Genomic DNA, 25,366 nt, shown 5'->3' with positions numbered 1-25,366 from the left:
GCGCATAACAGTTCCCAGAGGGATCATACTCAACTAGGCGAGACCGCTTCTTATCATACATCCCAGTGATATCTAGATATAGTGTCTGCGGGTCATCAGAGCCATTCTACTCTCTCCGAGACGGTAAATTTCGGAGAGTGATAAGGTCTGTTAACACAGGTCCGTCGACCGACAGCACATTAACTGGAAGCTCGCGTCGGAGAAAGGTAGGGTTCGTAGTGTAAATTGCGCAAAATAACCGAAGGAAGGCCACGAGAGCAAATGGGAACGAAAGTGCTATCGCTAGCGTCAGCAATGGTCCTGGTGGTTAACCAGAAGAGGTAAGCACTGTTGCTAGGCAACCTGTTGCCACGAGTGCCCGTATGATACGATGGGAGAAAAAGCTTACTATACATCATGATACTGTGACCGAGGCGAGAAGAGTGACAGAATTAGAAGAGACAAAATTCAGTCGGTTTGAGATGATAAAAGTCGTATCAAAGAAGAAGAGAGATACTTATAGCGATGTTGCATACAGACTGCAGGAGCAAAATGTGAAACTAAGTGCTTAAGTTTGTAGATGACAGAAAAAAGTTTGGTAAGTTTTATCGAGTAAACTTTTATGCAACAGTTCATCACTAATAATATTAATAATGAATCAACGACGTGTATACATTTGTTACTTGATATATTGTCTAATAATGAAGCAACATTCACTTTTTATTACAAGTTACTAATATATGTATATGCAGAGGTGGTGTGGTCCAATGATAAAGCGCAATAAAAAATTGAGAAATAATTTTTTGACGTAAATATGAACGAGTGGATCAATATGTACTTATTAAAAATACCTACTAAAGGATTTCAAGGTATATTTTTTGCAAAAAAATGAACAATCATGTTTATAGTAAAAGCCATAAGAATCAAAATAACACTTTTTGATTCCGATTAATCTGTAGTTTTTTTATAATAATATCCTCTCTTTTTCTTTCCTCTTCTCTCTCTCTCTCTCTCTCTCTCTCACTCACTCCAGAGATTTAATTATTAATTAAAAAATTTACAAAATTTAAAAATAAATAAAAAATTAAATAGAAATTTTGTAGGAAAAAGATATAATTGCTGAGTAAAGTTTTCCGCAGAATGTATCTTTGATTATTCTAGATTTTCGCGTATGTAAATTGAATATAAATTAATCATGTCACACATATTAACGAACGTTTCTTGATTCAAGCGAGAGGCTGCGTAACATGTGGAGCAAGTCTAGTAGAGAAACTCAACGTGTGGTCAGCCTTGTGTGGCTAGCGAATTTGTTAGCAAGCGGTCGTCCATAAATTTGCATCGAGCGCGACGAAAATGCGCAGGCATGGGCGTAATCTGTCCCATACTTTGAAATGTCGAAAGCGTGTCTAATGGCCCCGTGAAACGTAACATTTCCTGAGAACGGTAACATTTAACGGGATACGAACGCGTTAATTTGCGACCTATGAAATGCCACGATCAAAGTCGGGGATATGATGAGACAATAGACCCTCCGCATTCATCTCATACGAGATGCTTGATCTATGAACAGTTCAGTAGAGCCTATATTGAATTGCAGCGCTGTCAGCCACACAGACTTCTTAACGCAGCTTCCATTTACGAGATTAAAGGCCTTTCGAATCTTCCGTCAAAATCCGTAATTTCAATACTGTCGAAAGGTAAATCAGATTTTATTATTTTTCATAATGTAATTTAGAAATCTCCCTCTCTCACACATACATATTTTCTCATTCTCATTCTCTTCTTTTATTTAAAATAAAATTCTTCAATATTTTTCTTGCGCTCTAAACTTCTAATAGTTAAATGTATAAGCAATTATGATATATAAAATATTACATTCGTGCAAAAAGAAGATTATATATCAAAAAGAAAACATTTTTAATTGCACGTACATCGATAGTTAATTCCAAAAATTAATGATTGTATTTTTAACTGGCTAATATTGATACAGAAGTTTTTCTTGCAGTACAACAACATTTATTTAAGAAGACCGCAGTCATTTTTACATTACCTGGTGACCCTGTCGATATAAGAATGATATTTTAGTTCACTTATTCTTGTAACTTGATTTTCTTTGGATGAAATATAAATATCATAAGTAATCAATTAGATATAAATAATCATGATATATGTTAGGATATTTTCCGATCCATTTCAAAACAATTTTTATTTAGAAAGTCATAAATAGCAGCTCAAAGAATATACTAATAAAATAAATTAATGCATTGATAAATATAAGAGAGAGATTTCTAATTATTATATATTAATATATATTGAACGGATTAATGGTCGGATTAAATTTAAAATATTTTAAAGTTTAGTGTGCAAAGTGAGGATATGCACTAATGAAGTGTGTCGAGTTCAACAAGATTTCCGCAATTGACTTGCACCACTTCCGAAATAATCAAGTCATTAGTAACTTTCCCTGGTAGCTAATAACATTTCAGTAGTTTGGATCAAATTAAGGATCTCCGTTGTTTAGGAATCATGATTGGTAGACTAATGACTTGAGCAACTCTCTTGTCTCCAATCCGTTCTTCAAACGAATCTTTAGTTTAATACAATTTTGGCTTTGAATTTCGAGAAGTGTTTTATTGACATTTTAGTAAGCTCTACTTAAGTTTTATTAAACTCTATTTGACACTAATTAAGCTTTATATATTTAAAATCAAAACGTAGTAGACAAATATTAAGTTCAAAAATACAGAAAATGTGTTTGTACGATATATTTATAGTGTGGTAAGAGAATACATTAAGAAGAATAAAAAGTAAATAATACATATTAAATCTGTTTTATGCTTTTAAACAAGCATTTCTTACTTATTGTTAAACTGTCAGAGTACATCTCGATATGGCATCGCTTCTATTACGATCCTTTGTATTATCAAAACCATATTCTTGATAGTGGTCTAAGATGAGGTGAAACGAAAATCCTATGGTCTCATACAAGGTTTTGTGAACAATCAGCAGCTCGGAAATCTTATCACGTTCACGTATAATCTGGGATTCGGCTAAGCAACTCGTTGAATACAGAGCTGGGTGTACGTTGTATCCGGCATATGATGTGACGCGCAAATATCGATTGTCCAGTGACAAAATTCCAGCTCTCAATGTTACGCGCGGATGCACGTGTGCACACATGGTTTTTCGTTAAAACTTGCGAAACCGCGATGAATCATTCTTGTTGAAAAGTTTAATTGACGCATACATGAGATTTTTTAGACGACACTTTTATTATTTATTCGAGAGATTTCTACGTTGCGTCATTTTTGTCAAATATTCATTCGCAGCTGCGACATATAAACTATTATACAGGAAATCTAACAAGCGCAGACAATCTTTTAATACATTAAGCAAATCACATTTACGAAAAATATAGCGCTGTACAGCACATCCATATAAATATCATTTATTAAACTATGGCAATAAAGTGTCTCGATAAATCTACAATCGTGACACGTAATGCCAGAAATTCCTCAGTTAGAAAATAGATTATTGACATCACACATTTATTATTATTATTGACAAACCTGTACGTATGTGAAAAGTGTCTCTTATTATAAAAGTGACGAATAAAATTTGCATGGTAACAATAAAAAATCAAATAGAGAACAATATGCAACCAGGATATAGATTTGCATAGTTAACATGAAGTATTTACAAAAGTCTTTTAACTTTATAATAGCGAATAAAATTTTTTATTAAATCACCTGCGCGCCACGATAACGATTGCGCCAACTGGTAATCAAATTATTTGAAATGCAATCTTCGTACCTGTCTGCAGTTGGCGAGAACAATATTTATTTGGCGGTAAAAACTACAATTTACTTTCGGCTCACACAGCTGCACTGAATGCGAACGCAAAAACGCGGAAAACAAAGGCAGTGTAAAAAACGTGATAATGGCCTGTTGTTTGTAATGCAGATTTTCGTGCATTAAGACCAGTTTGTTCCACAATTCCATGCAGAGACTGCATGAGCGTTTGAAATAAAATCTACAAATCGTAAAAGACACTGCTGACAAGTACGCATATGTGAATAACAATTCTCATAATTCTATTACTTTTATTGCATTGAGATGAATAGAAATATATCTTATTTTCTTTTTATATATAAATTGCACAAGTACTTTTAAAAAATGTGGTATTATATTTATATATTATCTGAAAATTTTTTAAAAATTTATAGTTTATGAAATGTTTCAAATATATAAAAATTGTAGTTAAATTATTGATAGTATTAAAATTGGAATTAAATTCACAGAATATAATCTTTTGTGATTAAATTTCGTGTGTGTGTGGAAATTGTAACTCAAAAGTGTTTAACAAAGAATATCACGATCTAACTTGACATTTTTCCCGATTTTCCATGGACGATAAAATGACACCCAATTATTATCGGTATGCGAAATCTCCACACAAGGAAATTAAAACTGAGGAAAAATAGATGAATCTGAAATCGAGTAATATATTGGAATCTATGTCAATAATTCTCAAGGGCCGTACCAAACAAGGAGAAATTCAATTATCTGATATAACGAGAAATCAGCCATCCATTTGCTGCTCAAGTGTCGATGCGTAATAAAGCGAATGGTAGAAAAAATATATACATACAAAAAGCGAGAAACAAAAATAATACAAAATTAATATACTCAATAATTACGAATAAGTTCACAAAAGATAAATATATCTAGAATATCCCTATAATGTATAATAACTTACATTGTTATAATTTTAGTAAAATATAATGTTTATAATGAGATTGAGATACATTTCTAGCATAAATTTTTCATAGTTGATAAATATTAAATAGTATTTTAAAAAAGCAAGAATTCTTTCTGTAATATTTCGTGATTTACAGAAGAATATATCATGACAGATATCATATTAATAAAATCTGAGTGCGTAAGATTTCTGATTTGTAGTTATATCTTTGAGAGAGAGAACTGTGAAATATAAAACCCTGTAACGAGTTCAATTCGACTCTATTTCTGATACTAGGCACAGTTATTTCGTTTTCGTTTTCGACGCATATAGCAACCAAAGATTTTCATTCTCATTTTAGAAATCATTTAACAATTTAAAATAAGATAACATTATATAAAATTATTAAATATTTCAGCGTATCTGTTAATATGTTATGTTAAAGATTAAATGCAAAAGCAAGGGCACATAAGAATAGAAAAGGGAGTAATTAATTATGAGACTCTGCAAAGTAAAATCAAACTTTTGCCATTTTCATTTACGTCATTTAACAGTAATGACACGCTGAAAGTTGTTTCGCGAATTTTTTAAAAGATAAGTCTACGAAACTTGCTATTTCAAAGCTGTTTCTGTTTCACTTGATGATGAAAACGTGATGTTTCGTCGAATAAAAGAGTACCTCCACCATCTTACAGCATCCTTTTCAAAATATCTTGTTCTAATTTATAATTCTGACATCCTTAAAACCATAATCAAATTAAAAATAAAAAATATTGACAAAAACATATTATATCAAATCAATTAAATTTTTACAATGAGATTTAAACCATGCCGAACATTATAAAGACTATATACATATATTTTAGTAAGTTTTAAGTGTTTAGTTTCAATTTAGTAAGTTTATACAATCAAAACACCCGACAATAAAGTCTTATTCTTGTTTGAGAAAAATGTCTATTCTGTATTTTCTTCACCGCAATAGAGTGCATTAACGATATCTTTTGAAATTTATGCAATTTATACCTCTCAATTAGATTGATATAAATAGTCGCATAAAAATTTTAATTTTTTATGATGGAACAAAATTGTAAAGTCAAAACTTAAATTTTTGCTATAATAACATTCCAATTTCTGACTAATTCAAAACTAAAACATTAAAAAATTATATTCTAAATTATATTCTAAATCGAAATGGTTATTAGTCGTATGTATTTTTGAGTAATTTTGCCTCACATACGTGCGAATGTTTTTCACCGGAATTTTACTGAACTCTACAATTTCCGCTTTTATTTCCTGGGTCTCGAGTGCATCGCGTGATTCACTCCTTTGGCCACAAGCTTCGTTTTTTTCAACTCGCCAAACGAGAATCTCGTGAAACCGCGTCTATTTCCGGTTCTATCTTCCCCGCGACGCTGAGTTGGATTGGTTCGTGGACTGCTATAACGTGGACGTGTGCACAATTCAGTTTGCAATGCACTGCAGAATGTCGGTAGTCGTTCTGGCAACCCCATGACAGAAACATTATTGGTTCAGTAGTACGTGATGAAAACTCGATACGCAGATAAATACATATGATGTTTCCAATTTTATTATTATTTCTTTTAATATGCTAAATCTTGCTGTTTATAATGTACACATTTTATAACAAAAATTTTCAAACAAGAAATTAATAAATACTTCACGAATAGGTATACATATATGTATATAGTATGGCTATAAAAAAAAGATATTAAAACGCTTTAAAATAAATTTAAAAATCTATAGTTAAAATATTGTGATATTACTGTATCGAACCAATCACTGCATAAAAAGTAAACAGAAATTAAATATGGATATATTTTTTCTGATATGTGTGTGTCAATTTGTAACGTTGAAATAGTTATGACCGTTATTGCGTTTTATAAAACTTTATGTTTTTTATCAATCAGATATTGAGATTACAATCAATTTTCCGTAAAATCTGATAAAGATAAGAGACATTTTACACAAAATCTGTAAAATGTATTTCACATGACGCTATCCACTTTTTTCGAATCACTTCGCACAGAACAGATTAAAAAAAATATTTTTTAATATGAGATACCTATAGAGACAGTATCTAATAAAATTTATTAATTAAATTTTATTGGTCCAGTTATGTAGGTATCAAAAGAGGTTCGAAATAAAACGTGCAAATATTAATTTTTATACATATATGCGAAAGAACGTAAACATTTTAAAAACTACATGTATTGTAAACTTGCGCAATGCGACACGATGCAGAATTTTATTATATATCTATCATATAACAAAAATACTTATTAATTATATGACTTATCTATGAATGATGAAATCTACCTAGAATAATCTAAGTGTAATTTTATTGTAAGAAATAACGACAAAACAAAATGTCTTTCTAAAAATACACACATTTTACGAAATATAAAATGTATTTCAGAAAATAGAATAATTAATAGATACCTAGTAGAATAACGTAGTTATAAATGTATGTTTCTGTCACTTAATTGCTTCTCAAAAACTTCATTGCATTAATATTTCTTATTAAGAAATGAAACGCCGGTTTCACACATAACTTTGTTTTCATAATTTAATCATACAACGACAATAACGATAATTTAATACAGTATACATTTAATAGTATAATGTAATGCTCGTCTTCGTCTTCGAGAATTTATGTAAAAAATGTTTATTAATTTATTAATCATTAATTTTTATCAGGTTATATCAGGTTTTTGCTTTCTTCACTCGTTTTCTATTTTCTAAATGCTTTAAGATTTGTAACAATGCTATGAGAAATTTTTCATACATTTCTCATCATTTATCTCGCTTCATTGTAAACGACGTACATCATCGCACGGCCATCCGTTTCATGAGCGTCAGATGGCACGTTGCAATTTGCGGTGGCAGATATGAGAGCACACCCGTGATGAAACCAAAACCGCGATTCTGCGTCTAGCTAAGGGATAAGTACAGAAATAACTACGGGATTTCGCATAAAATCGCGCGTGCGACCCATTTTACTCGCTTCATCCGCCAATTTCCGAGGGGATGTGCGTCGCTCGATATGCCGCGTAGCCATTACATGCATGGATTTTATTCTCATCGAGAAATCGATGATACGTAGCCCACTTGTTCGTGCTTAGAATACATCATGTCGACGAGCCCGCCAACGCGTATGTTAGCGCTCGAAGCTCCGCCAAAAATATGGAGTGAAATTCCGCGCCTCGATTAAAGGGGAACTCCCGGGAACGCATTTGGCGCTAAGGTACGGGATAAAGTGGCGTTACGGAAATTCGCCCACTTAACTCCGGCACGGATATATCTCGAGTTGCCTAATACCGCGATTTCAGAAAAGAGTAAAAAAAGGACCTTGACAACTCTCAAGTCGATTTCCGATAATTACGAGGGTTGTTCCGAGGCATTTTCTGGCGATTTTGTGAATTACGGCGAGAGATAGGCGAGCAAACCGTCTTATACAGAAGGAAAAGTAATCATATTGCCGGTGTCGCGGATGAAAGGACAGTTTTCACTATCACAAATTAACATTCTCTAGTTGTCACAGCGCTAATTGCAAAAGTTCTCCCGTGAGATGAAGGTAATAGAAGTACCGATTAAAGCCAGACGGTTGTATAGACGGTCGACGGATGTACAGAATAGACGGAGAGGCAGAGCTTTGTCGTTGTGGATCGTAGAAATATGCTCGTCACAATAAAATGTATCAAGCCAACGGACTCAACATGGTGACCCGGTTAAGAAATGTTATCTACCTTCCGCATTGGGAAAAGGTTGAAGATACGAATGCATTTAGAAACATGATTTTTTTGGGAAACTATTTTTAGCATGTAAAATACTTTTTTCAAGATTATACTCTGTATACATATTATTTAAAGCAGTACCGGTAACAATAATTGTAAATTTATATTACATTTATATCGCGTAAGCTTCATTAGCTTCATAGTATCTAACGCAATCTACGGTGAAATGTGCAAGTGGCAAAAGTTAAAGCATTTTGGAGATCGATGTTGTAAGCCTCCAGAGACAGTTTTAATCTGCCCCTCAAGTTGTATCGCCACATCGCGATACCGGAAGTTCCCAAGTGGCAAAATCTGTGACCGCTGGATACGCTCTCAAGTCTGCCCCAATTTACGGTAACCGCAATGGCTTTAATGCGATGGCTACCGGTTACCAATGAAAATTTGGATTGTGGCAATGGCAAAGCAATTACGAAACCGATTTAGATCACAATATATCAAAGTATTTCTCTGTTTGATCCGGAATTTGTACACAGTTTTGCAATCTAAGATTATTGTGTATACAATAAGAATTTGATAACATTGAATGTGCTTCGCTGAAAATTAACTGCATTTTATTGCATTAGATTAGATTATATTAAATAATACCAAAACGCTTTAAAAAGCTACATTTCAGAGTAGGTAAAGGTACAAAATATTTTGGGGCTAAATAGTAAGGCTATTAGAATTTTAGATTATTAGGATTTAATTTTCTTGTGACGTTAGAATCAAATAAATGGCATTATCGTTTTATGGTGTATCGAAATGTTATTCTACTTTCCAAATATTATTCCTTTGAATCAGAATTAAAGTAGAATTAAAGTGCGTTTACCGCAACATGATAAATTAATACATTTATAATCAATAAGTTTTAGTAAAAGTTAGCAATTAAAAAATCCATGCCAAAATTTATAACTTTATTGTTTTTGCAAAGTATTGTCTACTATACAGGTGTGTTTCTTACGCGAAGCAGGTAATAAAGTTTTTGCCAATATTAGATAAATTTTGCTATACTATTTACACCACCGCAACTTGTCAGTGAAAGTACTGAAAGTAGTCATAAATGTTCGTGACCTCAGAGAAATATTTTTTTTTTAATTTCGCGAAAGCTTTCCCCTTTCAATTTCAAACCACTTAGGAAAAGTGGATCACGGATCTATGCTAATATATTTTCACACGTTTATATTATATTCCTTGAACTTTGAGGAAAGCGGATAAATGGCTTATCTCCCTGTGCAACCCTCGATTTCCATTTGGCTTCTGTCAACTATAGCACGTTCCTTCAGAATTATTGACGCCAATGAAGCAAAAAAATTGAAATCTATAAAACGGTAAAAGGAGGGCTTTGGAACATAATCTTTACTTCCTTCCATCGAATATCGACTTTAGATTTACGATATGTACTTGATGGATTATAGAAAGTTGAAAAGTATCCTGTTTAGCGTAATCAATTTATTGACATTCGAAAAGTTAATCATAATGTTAATTTTGAATAAATTTTATAATATGACAGTTTATTATTAAAACAAAAGTTTATTAAATTTTTATATTTTACAAGCATTTTTATAGATTATTATATGTAATAATCGTAATTATTATTTGAACATGAAATAATTAAACATTAAACAATTGAAGCGTGTTTTGTGTCACTACTTTATATAATTAAAGAGTCTCAATTTAATTTATTTATAATAAAAGATTTTATTTTTATATCCTTTGGCAATATATTTTATAATTTTTTTACTATTAAAACTATGTACTTATGTACTTTCAAACACACTTTATCGCATGAACATTTGTGTCGAGTGCTACTTAAACATATCAGGAGAATGCTCATTTACTCAAATATATGTTATGCACGGTTGCTTCAGCCTACAAGAACTCTTCAAATGACAGGTGCTCTTCATAACTTAATTTGCATTTAGTGCATAAATGACTGTGGATTTACATGATTACGATATGTTTACATGTTCCAACAATTGTAGCGTAAAAACAACTTTGAATGAAATAATCTACCCTGAATATGTAACATGATTGTTGCTTATTTATAGCACTTGATCTAAATAGGATTGATATGTGATATTTTAAACATCCTTAAGCGGAAACGTTAAATATCGTCCTACTTTCGCTATTATTCTCTACTTTAATTAAATTTAGCATTATCGTAATCAAAGCTGACTTCTTCAAATGCTTTTGGAATTTATATATTGATTATAATTATATTTATATATTGATTATATATTAATATAATTATCTATATATTAATCACATCATCTTGCGCATTTATCTGTTCTTATATAGATTTACGTTAGATTGGAATTTTTAAAACTGGCAAATATAATTCCTAAATAATAATGCCAACAATGTAAAAAAATGTAAAAATTATGTGCGGTACAATTTTATTTCGCATATTCATATCCAATTATCGATATAAAATTATGAAATGTAAAATATCTTTCAGAGGCTGTAAACATTCCATAAAGAGTTTGAACCGTGTAATTTCTCAGATGGTGTTTTGTATTATTTATGATTATACACTAGCTTGACTAGCTAAAATGATAAGAGATAGATGGTGGAAAGCATGACTATAGACAGTTAAGATCAACACGATTTTTTTTATTTTCGCTCCAGAGGCGAAGTTAATTGTGGCTCCCGGCAGGAATTAATGGCGAGACGTGGAAGTCGTTTCGGTTAGATAAGGAGAGCGTCAGGATGGAGATAAATAGTACAACGCCTCTGTTCGCTGGTGATTCAGACGTCTTAGGACAAGGAAAAAATATCAAGAGAGGAGGGAGAAGTTAAGAAAAGCTGAGAAAGCTATAAAATATTCTCACGCGATCTTATTTCTTTCGAAAAACTTGAAGATAATAATAAACGAGCATAATGTTGTAAATAACTATTGTATGTTATAGCTAAGTACAATTATTGAGATAACAGAAATGATAAAAATGTAAAAGTAAGATATAACGAGAACGAGAAAAAAGTGAAGACATTTTATTAAAGATAAAAAATTTTCTTATGAGTAATTAATTTAGGAAAATGTATTAAAATTACTATCATATTTTTGATATTATATTTAATATCGACTACTTAAGATTCAATATTCGAAGTTGTGTAAAAGGAAAAATATTCACATTTATTTATAAATTATAAAAAACATTTTTTAACAAATAAGAGCAATCCAAAAGACAACCATAATAAATTCTAGGAATAAATTCGGGCACAGTCTGTTGCGAATCTGGCACGCAAATTAGGGGAGAGTTTTACCTTGCACGTTATTATTCGTAAAGCTCAACAAGAGTTGTGAATATATTACTTGATATAATTCTCTTAAAGAGATAAATAATTGTAAAAAACCACTGTAATACGTTTCAAGCAAAACTTCACCCTGCATAAAGGAAAAAAATTTAGCTTTACTTTGAAGTCTTTAAAGCTGCGCCAGCAGGTTATAACGTTTAAATAATTAAGAAAATACTTTCAAAATTCTCAGTTTCTCTGGGTAATTATAAATTATATACAGCAAAAAATGCATAATAAAATTTTCTGATGAAAAACGTAAAACTAACAAATGTTAACCACAAAATTTAATAATAAATCCTTTTACTAATAGAGTTTATATAAAGATTATATATATATATATATATATATATATATATATATAAATTATTGAACTGTATTTACATCATATAAATAAAAATACATTAGATATTTTCAAAATTGATGAGACAAACGTGCAGAGAATAATAAAACAAACGTTGCAGTGCGATAATTATTATTTGTCAGGATTGTGTCAGACAATCATTATTAATCGTAGTAGAATACTCGTGTTTATATATTTTGCAGCGTTATTATTAATGTGTAAGATATAGTCTGGACCTTTTTCTCTCTCCTTACACCTGTTTTTCTCGCGTATAATATTGTAAGAAAAATATCTACAAAAATTTGCATTTTCTTGTCATATCGTACATTAGAGACTTGACAGTTTCATCTTCATTTATTATATCTGTACTTTACATTTCTTGCTGTAAAATTCACCACGTACTAAAAATTTAGCATTTTAAGAATTTATACAATTCCACTTGATACTGTTACAATATGTAAAGTGTAGACCAAAGAGAATTTGTAGCCTGTTGCATTTTGTTTTAAAAGATCATGAGTTTGCATATCATATAGTTTTGTATCATATAGATTTTGCATATATAGTTTTTAATATTAATTATGAAGAAAACGTGCAAATCTGGGACACTATGCATGAATATTACAATAACAGTTTATGCATCTATTTGCATTAGATTTTCCTAAACAAATTTAACAGTTTACTCTAAGTAGTTTGAGTATAACTGCAAACTTCAACCAAGAGAAATTCTTGACTCTGATGTCAAAGTTCTATCTAGAACATATGTGAATATTTCATATGCATATGTTATACAGAAAGATAAATCGATATACTAAGAAATTTTGTAAAAGTTATGCTATATTGATAATATAATATCTGTATAAATGTCGCATTAGTAGCGTTTTGCGCTTATAAACTATTAATTTAAAAAAACTGCATTTAAACGATTAATATAAATTCACATAATATTGATATTACATATTTACCAGCTTTGTTTTAAAATATTGCAGAAACGAGTTTATATAATTGATAAGAATTATGTATTCTTAAAATGTATTTGGTGGAAAATCTTGTTAAATTTTCATAGTTAGACGTGTCTCGAAAGACCACTGTTGACACCCTCTTTTGTATTTACATTTCCATTATTTTTATAATAAGAATAAATATACTACTAGTACTAACTAATGTGCACAAATTTTCCTTTATTAAATGTTATATCGTTTAAAAGTATTTTTATTAAGCGTAATCTTGTACGAGAGAAAGAGAGAGAGAGAGAGAGAGAGAGAGAGAAAATTACAATCATGTAAATCAAAAGTATAATAAAATTCAGACATAACTAAAAAATATTGTTTGATGTTATTATGTTTCTATTATAGTCCAGAGATAATAATTCGTTTTTTAACTTTAAATAAATATAACAATTTATATTTTCTATTTATATGCTTAAAGAATAGATTTTAGAAACTATACTCTCTTTCTTTTAGATATATTTCGTATAAATTATAATAATATAAAACAATTTATAATAACCCTAGTAGCACAGTGACGTTAAATGACGTTTTAATGACGTTTCTAGACGTCTCTAGACGTCATTAAAACGTCATTTAACGTCACTGTGCTACTGGGGAAAGCTCTTACTAGTACATATTATTCGAAAATATTTAGTCATTTTCGCATTAGAAATATAATGTTTATCACATTTATTGCAATCTTGACTACCATTTGTTGATAAAGATTGGCTAGTGCGAGAAAGTGATTTGTGCTGACATCTGGCAATGTGTTTAACGCTATTTAGAATTTGTAAACATTTTAAAAATATTCTTTAAAATATTTATAATTTTATTAATAACTGTATATGGAATTATATTAATAATAAATGGAAGAATTAAGAACTGATTTAAATAAAATTATCTTGTATTACATGTTCTACATGCCAACAGTTGATAAAATGTTAGCAAATGGCATGGCACTATACTGTTTTAAATATACAATAAAAGCATTTTATTTTGCACATTTAAAAAATATTAATAAAAGTTAACGACTTCACAAATAAGTAAAAATATACGTACGGTATAAGTGAATGTTATTATTATCTAATTCTCTGCGATTGCTTCCACCACTCATTATATTTATTCCACGCCAAACTGCAACAATAAAATATTTAAAATATGACAAAAAATATTCATCATATTTCTATTATACATTATATTTCTTTACCATTTCCGAAAAGCTTCCTTATACCAGGCTTTTCTTTGCTTCTACAGCTTTGATGATTACATTTTTTTACCGAGTTAACATCCTCTTCCATGATATACGAACAAGTATCTTCAAAAGACAAACAATATATTTTATGTTAATAAAATCGTTTAAATAAATAAATATTAATACGACGTGAATTAGTATTTACTACAAATAAACATAAATTTCTAATTTTAAAAATTAAAAGATTAGAAGATATTTAATACAATAAGAACTTAGTATATGTAATGATAAATTACATGTTAGTGTAAAAATAAAGAAAATAATCAAATTTTTTTATTGATATTTATTCATTCATATTTCATTGATATTATCTTGTTCGCCTATACTTCATCTCTTTATGTGCACTCCATGTATCACAATCGAGAGAATATATTTAGCACAAGGTTTTATACATTGCATTAGCATCACAGACGCCGCGATTTTAAACGCTTATTTTGTCAGTACATGTAATATTAGAAATGCTGTAATAAACTATCATATAAGTTTTATAAAATATTTTTGTCCATTTTTTCGATAAGTTTTGATAATGAATCGATTTGTCATCTATTTTTGATTGTATTAATAACATATGTATTCTTAATTATGATTCAATTATTGAAAAAACTCGCAGTAATAAATTATCAAGTATTACGAATTTTAAGCGATTTCCAAAATATCGCGATATAGTTTAATATTACGGGGAACTGTTATATTTGTTAAATTCCAAACTGATATGTAAATACGCAGTACGCCAGTGTACATTGCATATTGTTTAGTGCTCACAAATCAAGATACAGCGTAGTGATCAAATCTCTATTTTTAATAGAAACGTCACATTTACATACCGAATGTCGTGAGATTGTAAAATCAGTGGATCAAATAGCAGCTTAGTACCGTACGCGCGAATCGTTGTCACCTATCGCAAAACACACTCACATCAAAGTCAAACTACAGTAACTTTTCGCGATACTAGGTGGTTGTAGGATAACCAAACGCTATTCAGCGAATCAGTTCGAAACGACTAGCCAAGTAGCCGAGAAGAGCGATCTTTGGCCAAAGGCCAGATACTCCTACGCAAATATACATTTTTTTTCTGTTCAGAAGAGGTCAGAGTACTATTCTCTCCTACGTTTCTCTTGATTGAATGATGAAATCAAATTATATGTAAATAGTAGTTATACATTTGTATTTTATTACAATAAAAGACTCACACAGCAAGTAATATCTGATATCAGAGATACATATACCAGGTACGAGATTATTTTCTATACATAGCCATTCATCGCGCGTTGCCAAGTAAATTCTTACCTTGACAGATCTTACTACTATTTCCATTATTTTAAAATAAAGCACAGTTATGAAACTGCCATTCAATGCCATTATATGACGCACATACAACTATAAATTAAGTTCTTGATTTTTAAATGTTTGCGACAGAAATAATCCTGTAGGATATGTATGTTAAGCGCGTAATCGCGAGAGCAATGACACAAATATTTGATAAAAAAATTTATATCCACATAAATAATGCAGAGTTATGTGCTTCAAATCATTAGTTAGAGTTTGTTGTCTCAAAGACTCAATTAGCTGTATCACTGATGAATTTTTTTCAGTAGGCATTCACGCTCGTAAGTACTATCAGCGCTATCATTTAAGTAGGTAACAAAGACGTGAGAACATGGGGTGCGTCGCGGACGTTCAACGTCGCTCTAAAGGCAACCTTGTTGCTAGGCGACGTTTAACTGTATAGCCGTTCTGTGTCCCTGCCGTTTTGCACGAGGCGGCAGTTTCCAGATAGTAACTGTCGTCGGTGCAATCATCGGTCAGCCTACAAGGAAGGCGTTTAATATCCTTTAGCGACCGCGCCGGCCGGCGGCGGTGAGCACCGGGCGACCACGCAAGAAAGTTCACTGTGTGTGCACAGTTAGCCCAGTCGACCGGCCTACCGACGGTCGTACCGCCTCGTACTGAGAAATTTATATGGCGGCTCAACTGCGACAATTGCTCCGCCACCCCGCGTACGTTCGGATGCTGCACTAATTGGACCACCAACCAGTGCCAATGGACTCTGCGATCGCGCCCTTTAAACGCATAGTGTCGATTAGTTCTTTATCGTGTCTTTTGTCGATTACGTTCGAAACACACGTTGTTATTAATGGTTATATTTTTAAAGAAAAAACTATATGTGTATATAAACTAGGTCAAATAGTATTCACATATACTTTTTTCTTAAGCAAACATTACTACAGGAATATTCTTTTTCAAGCAGAAAAAAAAGAAAGAGAAAATAAGATTGCAGATTCTATTCAAAAGCAAGATTGGCGAACGTTCTTTATAAATATCTTTGTTACAAGATTGGTTTTTAATAGAACAATTACATAGGCTAATTACAAAGAACATAAAAGAAAGAGGTATACGAGCAAAAGATAAAGCGTCAGCAAAGCTGTCCGCTATTATGCGTACCTGTAATAAAAACGTGATAATCGGAACATGAAATGAACAGAACGTAAAACAGAAAAATAAACAGAACATAAAATAGATAAAGCATGGAAAAGAACGTGAGCATAATTATAAAAAAGAATATATGCACAGGTTGAGACTACAAAAAATAACATCTGATAAATTAAATAGCGTTGGAACAAAAGGAGAATAACAAAGAGAATTTAATGTTAGAAAGTAACAAGATAAAATATGTAGCTACGATATGGAAAAAAGTAGAATTTGGAGGAATAATGTAATAAAGTAAAATTTTCTTAAAAAAATAATTTTTGCATCTCAATAACGGCTAGACCGATCAAGTTCTGAGGCTTAATCAATAGCTTAGGTTTGAATTATATAATAAAAGTGTTTTTATTTTTCGTCTACGTCGTCCTACGAGCGGAAATATTGCGATGTAAAATCCGAAATATTAAATATTTTGCATTAAGATACGTCGTTATTATCATCACCATCGTCTCGGTCGTCTCGGAGAAAATGTCCTTCTCACTTTTTCGAAACTATGCAGCGCTAGCAAGCAAGGGGTCTCGTTGTATTGAAAAATATATTGCTGGAAATATTTTCAATTTATTTTACTTAATTTTTCATTCGAAACGGCTTTTTCGTTGAAGGACACAAGTCTGAGTTATAAAACATCTTTTCATTCTTTTCACAGATTTTCTACATATATCAAAACGACTACTTTCTTTTTAAAATTGTGTTAGGTATACAAAGCATTTAGAAAGTTGTATCTGAAAAATACAACTTTCTAAATGCTTTGTATACCTAACACAATTTTATTAGAACAAATGGAATTGTATTTGAGGAAGATTGTAGTTTGGTCATTATATTTGAGACAACGTTAATTGGCACAGAATTTTATTTCTAATATTTCGAAATTTACTCTAGCGGAAAAGTAAGGTTTTGGAGTTGGTTCCGCATTACAGAACTGCGTCCATATATAATTTGTGTTACACTTTTTAGGCCAAAAATTCGGCCTATTTTACCCATTGTCCTTTTATTATTACTTGTCACACTAGTGAAAAAGATAATATGGACGCTTAAATTTAGTAATGTAAATTTTTTTGCTAATTCCTAAATTATTTTCACGCGCAGAGATAGGTAGAAAATGCCAATAGAAGGTGAGTTTTCATCAATATATTTGTTGTCAATAGGCTGACACGCCGTGAAACGTCATGTGTTTCACGGTCTCGTGTTTGGATCGTAATTTCGCACCATTCAAACACGTTTGTTTTTTTGTCGGTGTATCGCATGCTGTGCGGTCTGCAAAAATTGCCTCAATTTCTACCAACGCGTGTAAAGTGTATACACGCGTTTAATAACGAAGGTTTCGATTATCTCGACCTCAATTATCAAGCCAACTGTAGAAATCAAATTGCGAAACAAATTATCGGTCGATGCAATTATCGAATGATGCAATTTGTATTTTTAATGCATTATTTATATGTAATTATTCTGTATTCTACGATTTACAATATTACATATCGTTTAACAAGAACACATTAACAAAACAACACAATGCACTTTTGAATTATATTCTAAATCTAATAATTTTTTTTTTAATCTATCTGCTGCACTTGAACATAACTAGTCGAGGTAGCACTAAAACGAAAGAAATACAAAAAATATAGAGACGCGAGTTCCGGAAGAAGAAAACTTGACGTGCGCAACCACACTTCAAGCGCAGTCGAAGAAAAGAAGAGCATCCGAAGGGAAGAAAAATCAAACACGCGCAGTAAATTAATGCCGGCTCTTTAGCTAAATTAATTACGCCAATGGTAATTACACTTAAAGCGCGCCAGTGCATCCCGTGTTAAACGGTGCCACCGCTTCTTACGTACGTAAGTCTTTTCCTTCGCTACCCTCTCTCTCCATTCATTCTCTTCTTCTTCTTCCCGTTCAACATAGTTCGTATCTCACTCTTACGCGACGACAGCAAACGGTGCGCCATGCGGTTCGACGATAGTCGCAGCCTCCATTGACTATTTGTAAGAGCGTGAAACACGTGTTCGCACACAGACGAATTTAATTAGACGCTCATTTTTGCAGACGCAGAAGTGACCGACACGCATACCACACCCGTATTTGTCTCGTTAAGAGCTATCGCATTAGAGCTATTGAATACCTACCATTTAATTTAATAACGGATGTTACAATTGCAACAAAGTTTACAATTTAATACAAAAATATAGAGCTGATATCTCTTCTTAGAATCTTTAACCTATTAATAACGAATCTTGAAATAATTAACGTCCTTTAAACGTATATCTTTTATTATAAGATCCAGTATTATTATAAGATTAAAAATCCATATTAACGATGTAAAAATATGTATACAGAAAATAGGTTGTGCTATCCGTGATATAAAATTAACAGAAATCTATAGTATAAACTTATTAAATGTTTGTTTTTTTCTGTATTAATTTATTAAACATTAATAAAACATAATAGCTCTCGTTTCCTTTATCCATCCTTCAACCGATCCATTGTTCAATCTCAATAATTAGCAATAGTAGTAATGATTGCGCTTCAATTCGTGATCTGGTTATAATCACGCCACTTAAAAAAACAAATCACTAACATATCGCTTATCCCGTCGGCTTAATAACAATTTGGGAGAGCTATATCACGAGAGTCACATCGTGACAATGTTTAGCTCGATGAAGAAGTAAGAATCTGTGTGTGGAATCGAACTCTCGAGACATACCCTCGAGGTATCATAATACAAAAAGGAAAGATGGCCCCCGATAAGAGTCACCGAAGGGAAACGAGCGTGGAGTGAACTGCGTATAGCATGGAAGCGACGAAGAGAGAAACGAGAAGGAAAACGGTGCGGCGCAATGTAGTAGGGGGAAGTGAGGAGGAGGGCCCGTTTGTCGGACATACCTTGGGGCCACCCTGGCGTCTAATTGCGTGTAATGCACTCCTGACTTGCCTGGCCTCGAGTTACCGCCAGAGAAGAGCCGCACGAAAAACTCGGGTCGCGCGGCAGCAAAACCCCGATGATCGCGGGGACGCGGTGCTATGTCCGGAACGCTTGGACCCACACGACGTGGACGACGAGAGGACGGCGAGGACGGCGACGCCCTCCAGGACGTCGATCCCCTCGTGCCATCGCGGCCGCCGGGGACGGGGTCGCGTCCTTTCCGCTCTCGGTCCGCGTTGCAGATCCCTGGAATGTCACCGGCACCTCCTGACCGCTAAAATGAAGACGTGTTCTTCACCATGCTTAACCGCGCCTATCGCACGGACGAAATCCTTTCTACCGCGGGCTCTTACGGGCTCTCCCAAAAAACGAGAATGCCGCAAAAAAATACTTGAAGCCATATCGACGATGAAGGAAGTACCTTTATCAAATCGACAAATTGTTATAAGAAGTCAAATAATTGCGTATCATATTTTTATTTCGATAAAGACTGATTGTGAGTTTAGTATCATTTCCCGTCAAATATAACAATCTAATTCTAATTGTAAGTTTTAATGCCGATTACCTCCTTGAAAGTCTTCATTAAGCGAACTGATATGATAGTATTTGAGGACTTGAAATAAGAGCTATAATAAATATAGAAATTGTTAAAATTTGTAAATGTATTTTCTCGGTATTTTCCCCTGAAGAGATTATTGCTGCAAATATTGAATCACACCAAGTAAATGAACGAAATATTAGGTCGTGTATAACTGTTCTCCCAAATGTATTCGATACTGTTTTTTTTCCCCTAAATATTTCTATAAAGTGGGCGTGCTTTTTACGAGGATTCGAAGATAAGTTGAAGAGAAATCATCCGAATCCCCACAGAGCGGCATCCTTTAATTGCGGAATGATCATCTCGAGAGACCTTCCAAAGAACCGGAGGGGGAGAGACGTCCGGTGGAGTGAGAACTACGACCGCGATTATTTAGCGTAGCTAAGATCTGTCGGTACAGGTTTTTTGTCGCGAGAGCTTATTATGAATAATGATTTATGTTTTGTCTGTGCCAGTATCGGGGTGTTTCTTTAGAGAGCGAATAAACGCGAAGGCGAGATAAAGACGGGCTTACGGCTACGGTGCGCGGCCGAAAGAGATGTATAGAGGGGTTAATAACGGTCGCGTGTTGTAATACCTACCATTATCCACAAACCGACCGCCTAACAAGCTACCTGCTAATAATACACGACGGCACGGCACACACGATCACGTGCGTGATCTTATTACTTGGAGCCTATCGAGTTTTTGTCATTGCGATTGCTAGCTGCGGGACAATGTCATATGTCGATCAATCTGAATAAACTGCCGCGCCGGCGTTAAATTGCTGGGAAAACGCAAATTAGAAACGTGAAAGTTTCTAATTTTAGAATCCATAAAACTGGTATGAATTATCGATACTCGCGACTGTATAATTTATACGTTCGCTACACTTGTACTCCACATTGTTAAAACAGACATGTCAGATTTTTTGTTATTTCTCGGACAAAAATTTATCAAATTTTACGTTATATGTATATTGACCTTCATGTAAAAATTAACGTATCAATTGTCGCTGTAAAAGTTTCTCGTCTGCTGTCTCGTGTACTCAATTATAATGTGTATGCTACTTTGTAATAAAATTTAAAGCGCGGTATAATCTGTTCACCTGAACGATTCCTCGAATTAATGGTTGTTACACTAGGCTATAGGGTAATGCGAGAACTCGGTCGCAACGATACGAGGGGATATAAGCAGGCGGTATAGAGTTTGCACAAAAGGCCACTCGGCAAAAGTCAATCAGTAGTCGGGCAATTATATCCGGTCGAGTGGATCGTGCTCGATCGCCTTCGCTCCATCTGTCATCGGTCGGTGATCCAGGAGTAAAGAAACAGCCGAATAGAGAGGAAAGAGGTGAGGAAGGAGCAGCTTTTACGAGCCACGAGATGACAGGGCGCAACGGCAAGCGCCAACTTCCGGTTAGCATTTTTTTTTCATCGCCCAGTTACTGTTCTCTGTCTCCGTATAATTTCTTTGTGCACGTCTCGCAATATGTCTATGCCGCAAATAGACTGTCACGGAACATGTGGAATGTATATACATATAAATGTTCATAATATACGGTAATAGACGCGTTGGCGCCGGAAAGTGAAAACCAAGTCGATCATACGCAGCGTTAACACGTAACGACATTAAAACGTATAGAAAAAAATTCGATAAAAGGTAAAAGGAAGATTATATGATTTGTATATATAATCTTGTTACATAATTATATAAAAAATTTTCGAATTTTCATATTAACTTAAAAGATATAGCGTGTGAGTTGCTTTATTAAGTTACTTTATTAAGAGACTAAATAAAACTTTTTGAGAACTTTTGATAATATGGACGCACATATTCGATCATCAATATAGATTAGAGATTATTTTCTAATTATTATTTTGTATCCAACTAAATATAAATATTGTGTTATTATTTGTGAATAAAAATAATTTGAAAAAATATGTAAAATAAATTAAATAATGATGCCCTTACTACACGAGTATCGACCAACGAGTTTCAGTGTGACAGCGATGAATTGCAGGGGCAAGCAAAACTGGTTTTGGAAACAAGCTCTTCAATTATTTGTAACTTCACATAGTGCCAATAGAAAAGAAGTAATATGTTTAGAATGTCGGCTGATCGTTTTAATGTTAGAATGGTTTGACTTCCATCTATGCGTGTATACGGCGTGTTTGTTCGTCATTCAGTCGCAATTATGGATCGGGGCCGGACCGAGAAAAACGCCCAGCGCATCGCTTGCCAATTACTGGAAGGAAGGGCAAGGGAGGTTCCAATTTGTTGCAAACATTTCTCAACGAAGGGCGGAAGCGGCACGGAAGGGTGTGGCGGTATTCGCCGATCGCGAATCGCGTGGCTATTCCGACTTTGCACGGAATCCTTTAAGAGCGTGAAAGAGCGTACGTATATATGGCTCGTTACCCTTTATGTCGTGACGCCAATTCTACGGAAACTTGCAATTTTACTGGGATCCATAAAAAAAATACCTTACCTCAAACAGAGAAACTTTTTTCACAATTTAATATAACGTATCTTAAGATTGATAACACTAATTAAACTTTTTTTTATAGCTGCTATATGGTCACGTTGAGAAAAGCACGGAAAGTTATTAATATAAATTTGTCCATTGAATTTGTTATTTGCGTTAATTAAACTGCAAATGACTCATAAATGACAGTAAACGACACGGGCGAGGCGGTGTGGGCGAGAAGTATGGCCGAGCGTGATCAAAAATGCAGCGCGAGTTCCATGCCGACGGTTTCTTTGTCGGCGAACTCGTGCGAGCAAATGCAAAAGGTATGAGTGTATAGTTGAAACAGCACGAGTTGGCATGGAAAGGTGTACGGCAGAGAGCGGTCTGCTGACGCAGTCCAGGGCTTCCTCTTTGGCCAGACTTCCTGTCGGAAACGATCGTCGGGATTCACACAAGGTAAGTGCTCATTCCAGTGACGTGATTTAATGTCGCGTGTCCACGCCTGAGAATCTAATGTAAAGATATTCGATATAATCGAAAATCAAATTAAGGAATATATGTAATAAACACAATTCTGCAAGATTTTCAAGAATATGATAAGATGATTATAAAGAGTATGGTATAATTTTATCTCATAAATAATCTAGACTGTTTTATTAATTACGTTCGCATATACACATATATACATATAGTGTATATGTTTGTTTGATTTTTATCCGGTGTAGACTTTTTGATGAAATTAAAATATTTATATTATTTCTTAAATTACTAAAGTATCTCATCTTTACGTTATTATTTTTTAGAGTAATTCGTATACTAATAATTTAAAAAGTGATATGAATATTTTAATTTCATCAAAAAATCTACACCGGATTAAAAATCAAACAAAGTGAGACAGTGGATCGTTGTAAAACGCTGAATGAATAGAATGGAATGTCATTGAGCACCGTCTTGAATCATGAATACAATATATGTCTGTGGCATCAGACGGCGGAGTCTTACGTGTTGCATAAATATCCTTCTACTACCTCGCAATGGCGATACAGTTTCAGGAACTGAATGGGAGATCCGCTAAAGAAAGAACAATGATTCAGTTGATTAGGTCAATGAATGGCGGTGCCTTAAACGCTTAATATCGTGTTTCATAAGATATTTGATGTTTCATTAATTCAACGTGTCACCGTAGGTGGTCGAGGAAGGTGTGGCGTATCGGGCGATGCCGAAAATCACAACATCTTTGACAGCGCATCAACATCCGGAGGAAGACACCTCGCTTGCGCATATTAATTATGCTACTTGTCAATGCTAATTAATTCGTCTAATTAACTAGGCGACGCAGATAGCGCGTCGTTAACGCCTCCGTTTGAACATGATAGACGTAACAACCTATCACGTTTAATATATGCGTCGCGACATAGATCTTAAACTTTCAAAATACATTAAATAATTGTATTCCGAAAATGTCATATTTATAATTATCATTAATCTTTTCTGAAAACAGCAATTGCTTTGCGGCAAATAAGAAAATAATTACTAAATTTCACCAATCTTGCTATTTATTGGGAATGATTAGGATCTTATAATAAATTTTGAACACTTATAAAATCTACTGAAAATTTTTTCAAGAGATAGAAAAGAAACAAAGTCAGAAACCAAAGATTTCTTTGATGTCTCTTGTTAAGATAAATTGCACACCTTTTTTTGTATACAATGCCACCTGACACAATAGACGAACATTCAAGAATACATTTATCTCCTTCAAAGCCCAAATTTTTCCTTAGCACACCAGGTAATTGAAACTAGAAGATTTACGAATGTACAGACTCGAGTAAAATTCACTTTAAAAAAAAAACCTTATTTTAAAAGAACGAAATATTGAAAAAATTGATACTGTTGTCGATAGAAACAATATTGATCCATCTGGGTTTTAAGTTTTTATTGGGTATAATGAGTAATTGTATCGAAAAGTTCACGGTTGATCGTGAACGCAGCCCGATACCAGAAGAGCGGCGAGTTGTGACAGCTTCTTGGAAAAGATTAGGCGTCGTTAGCGGCCTTCGCCGGACATCGACCCTACCGGTAGTCGGTACTTTCTTTCTCAGACGCCGTTGTGCGTGCGTTTCAAGATGTTGCGGTCCCAGACATCGAATGTTTCCGTATCGAACCAGAAAGGCGTCTGGTTCTCGGCGAAAACCCTGCCAGATTACATAGATTCCACCACGCAAACCTGTCAGGCTAGTCCGCCATGTTAATCATAAACGGTGGCTTACCTCAGCCGCCATTTTGGTGCCATTCGTTCTTTGTGATAGTTATTAGAATCGCATGAGTGGGCTTGAAAAGTATGGCGGTTAGTCATTATGTCGGAAAAGCGCAAATAAAAACGTTATTTTAGCAAAAGTTATTGAAATGAAAATAATAAACTCATACATTTGGCTTTAATTTACATTTCTTGAGAAATTTATTATGCATAAAATTAGCCTTAAATATAAGAATTTAATATTATTATTTTAAATTTATATTGTTTAT

At 33.2% G+C, this 25,366-nt stretch overlaps 1 protein-coding gene across 2 annotated transcripts in view; it reads right to left on the bottom strand.

Annotated features, from left to right (window-relative positions):
* LOC139769304 (A-type potassium channel modulatory protein KCNIP1) overlaps positions 1 to 25,366 on the bottom strand; it is a 340,210-nt gene that overhangs the window by 110,393 nt on the left and 204,451 nt on the right. Inside the window, exons 1-3 of one of the 2 annotated variants that reach the window (XM_071700247.1) lie at positions 15,214 to 15,367; positions 14,345 to 14,452; positions 14,197 to 14,271 (exon numbers count right to left, since the gene is read on the bottom strand). In XM_071700247.1, coding sequence (XP_071556348.1) covers positions 14,197 to 14,271; positions 14,345 to 14,435 — 166 coding nt within the window. In that variant the 5' untranslated portion in view covers positions 14,436 to 14,452; positions 15,214 to 15,367. Of the gene's footprint in view, positions 1 to 14,196; positions 14,272 to 14,344; positions 14,453 to 15,213; positions 15,368 to 25,366 lie in introns of those variants that run through there. The other variant, XM_071700248.1, reaches the window with a different exon arrangement.

This window comes from Temnothorax nylanderi, unplaced genomic scaffold (genome assembly GCF_030848795.1).
Source record: "Temnothorax nylanderi isolate EJ_2023f unplaced genomic scaffold, tnyl_v1.0 TNYL_tig0021_pilon, whole genome shotgun sequence".
Lineage (NCBI taxonomy): Eukaryota > Metazoa > Arthropoda > Insecta > Hymenoptera > Formicidae > Temnothorax > Temnothorax nylanderi.
This window is presented reverse-complemented; position numbering and strand designations above follow the sequence as displayed.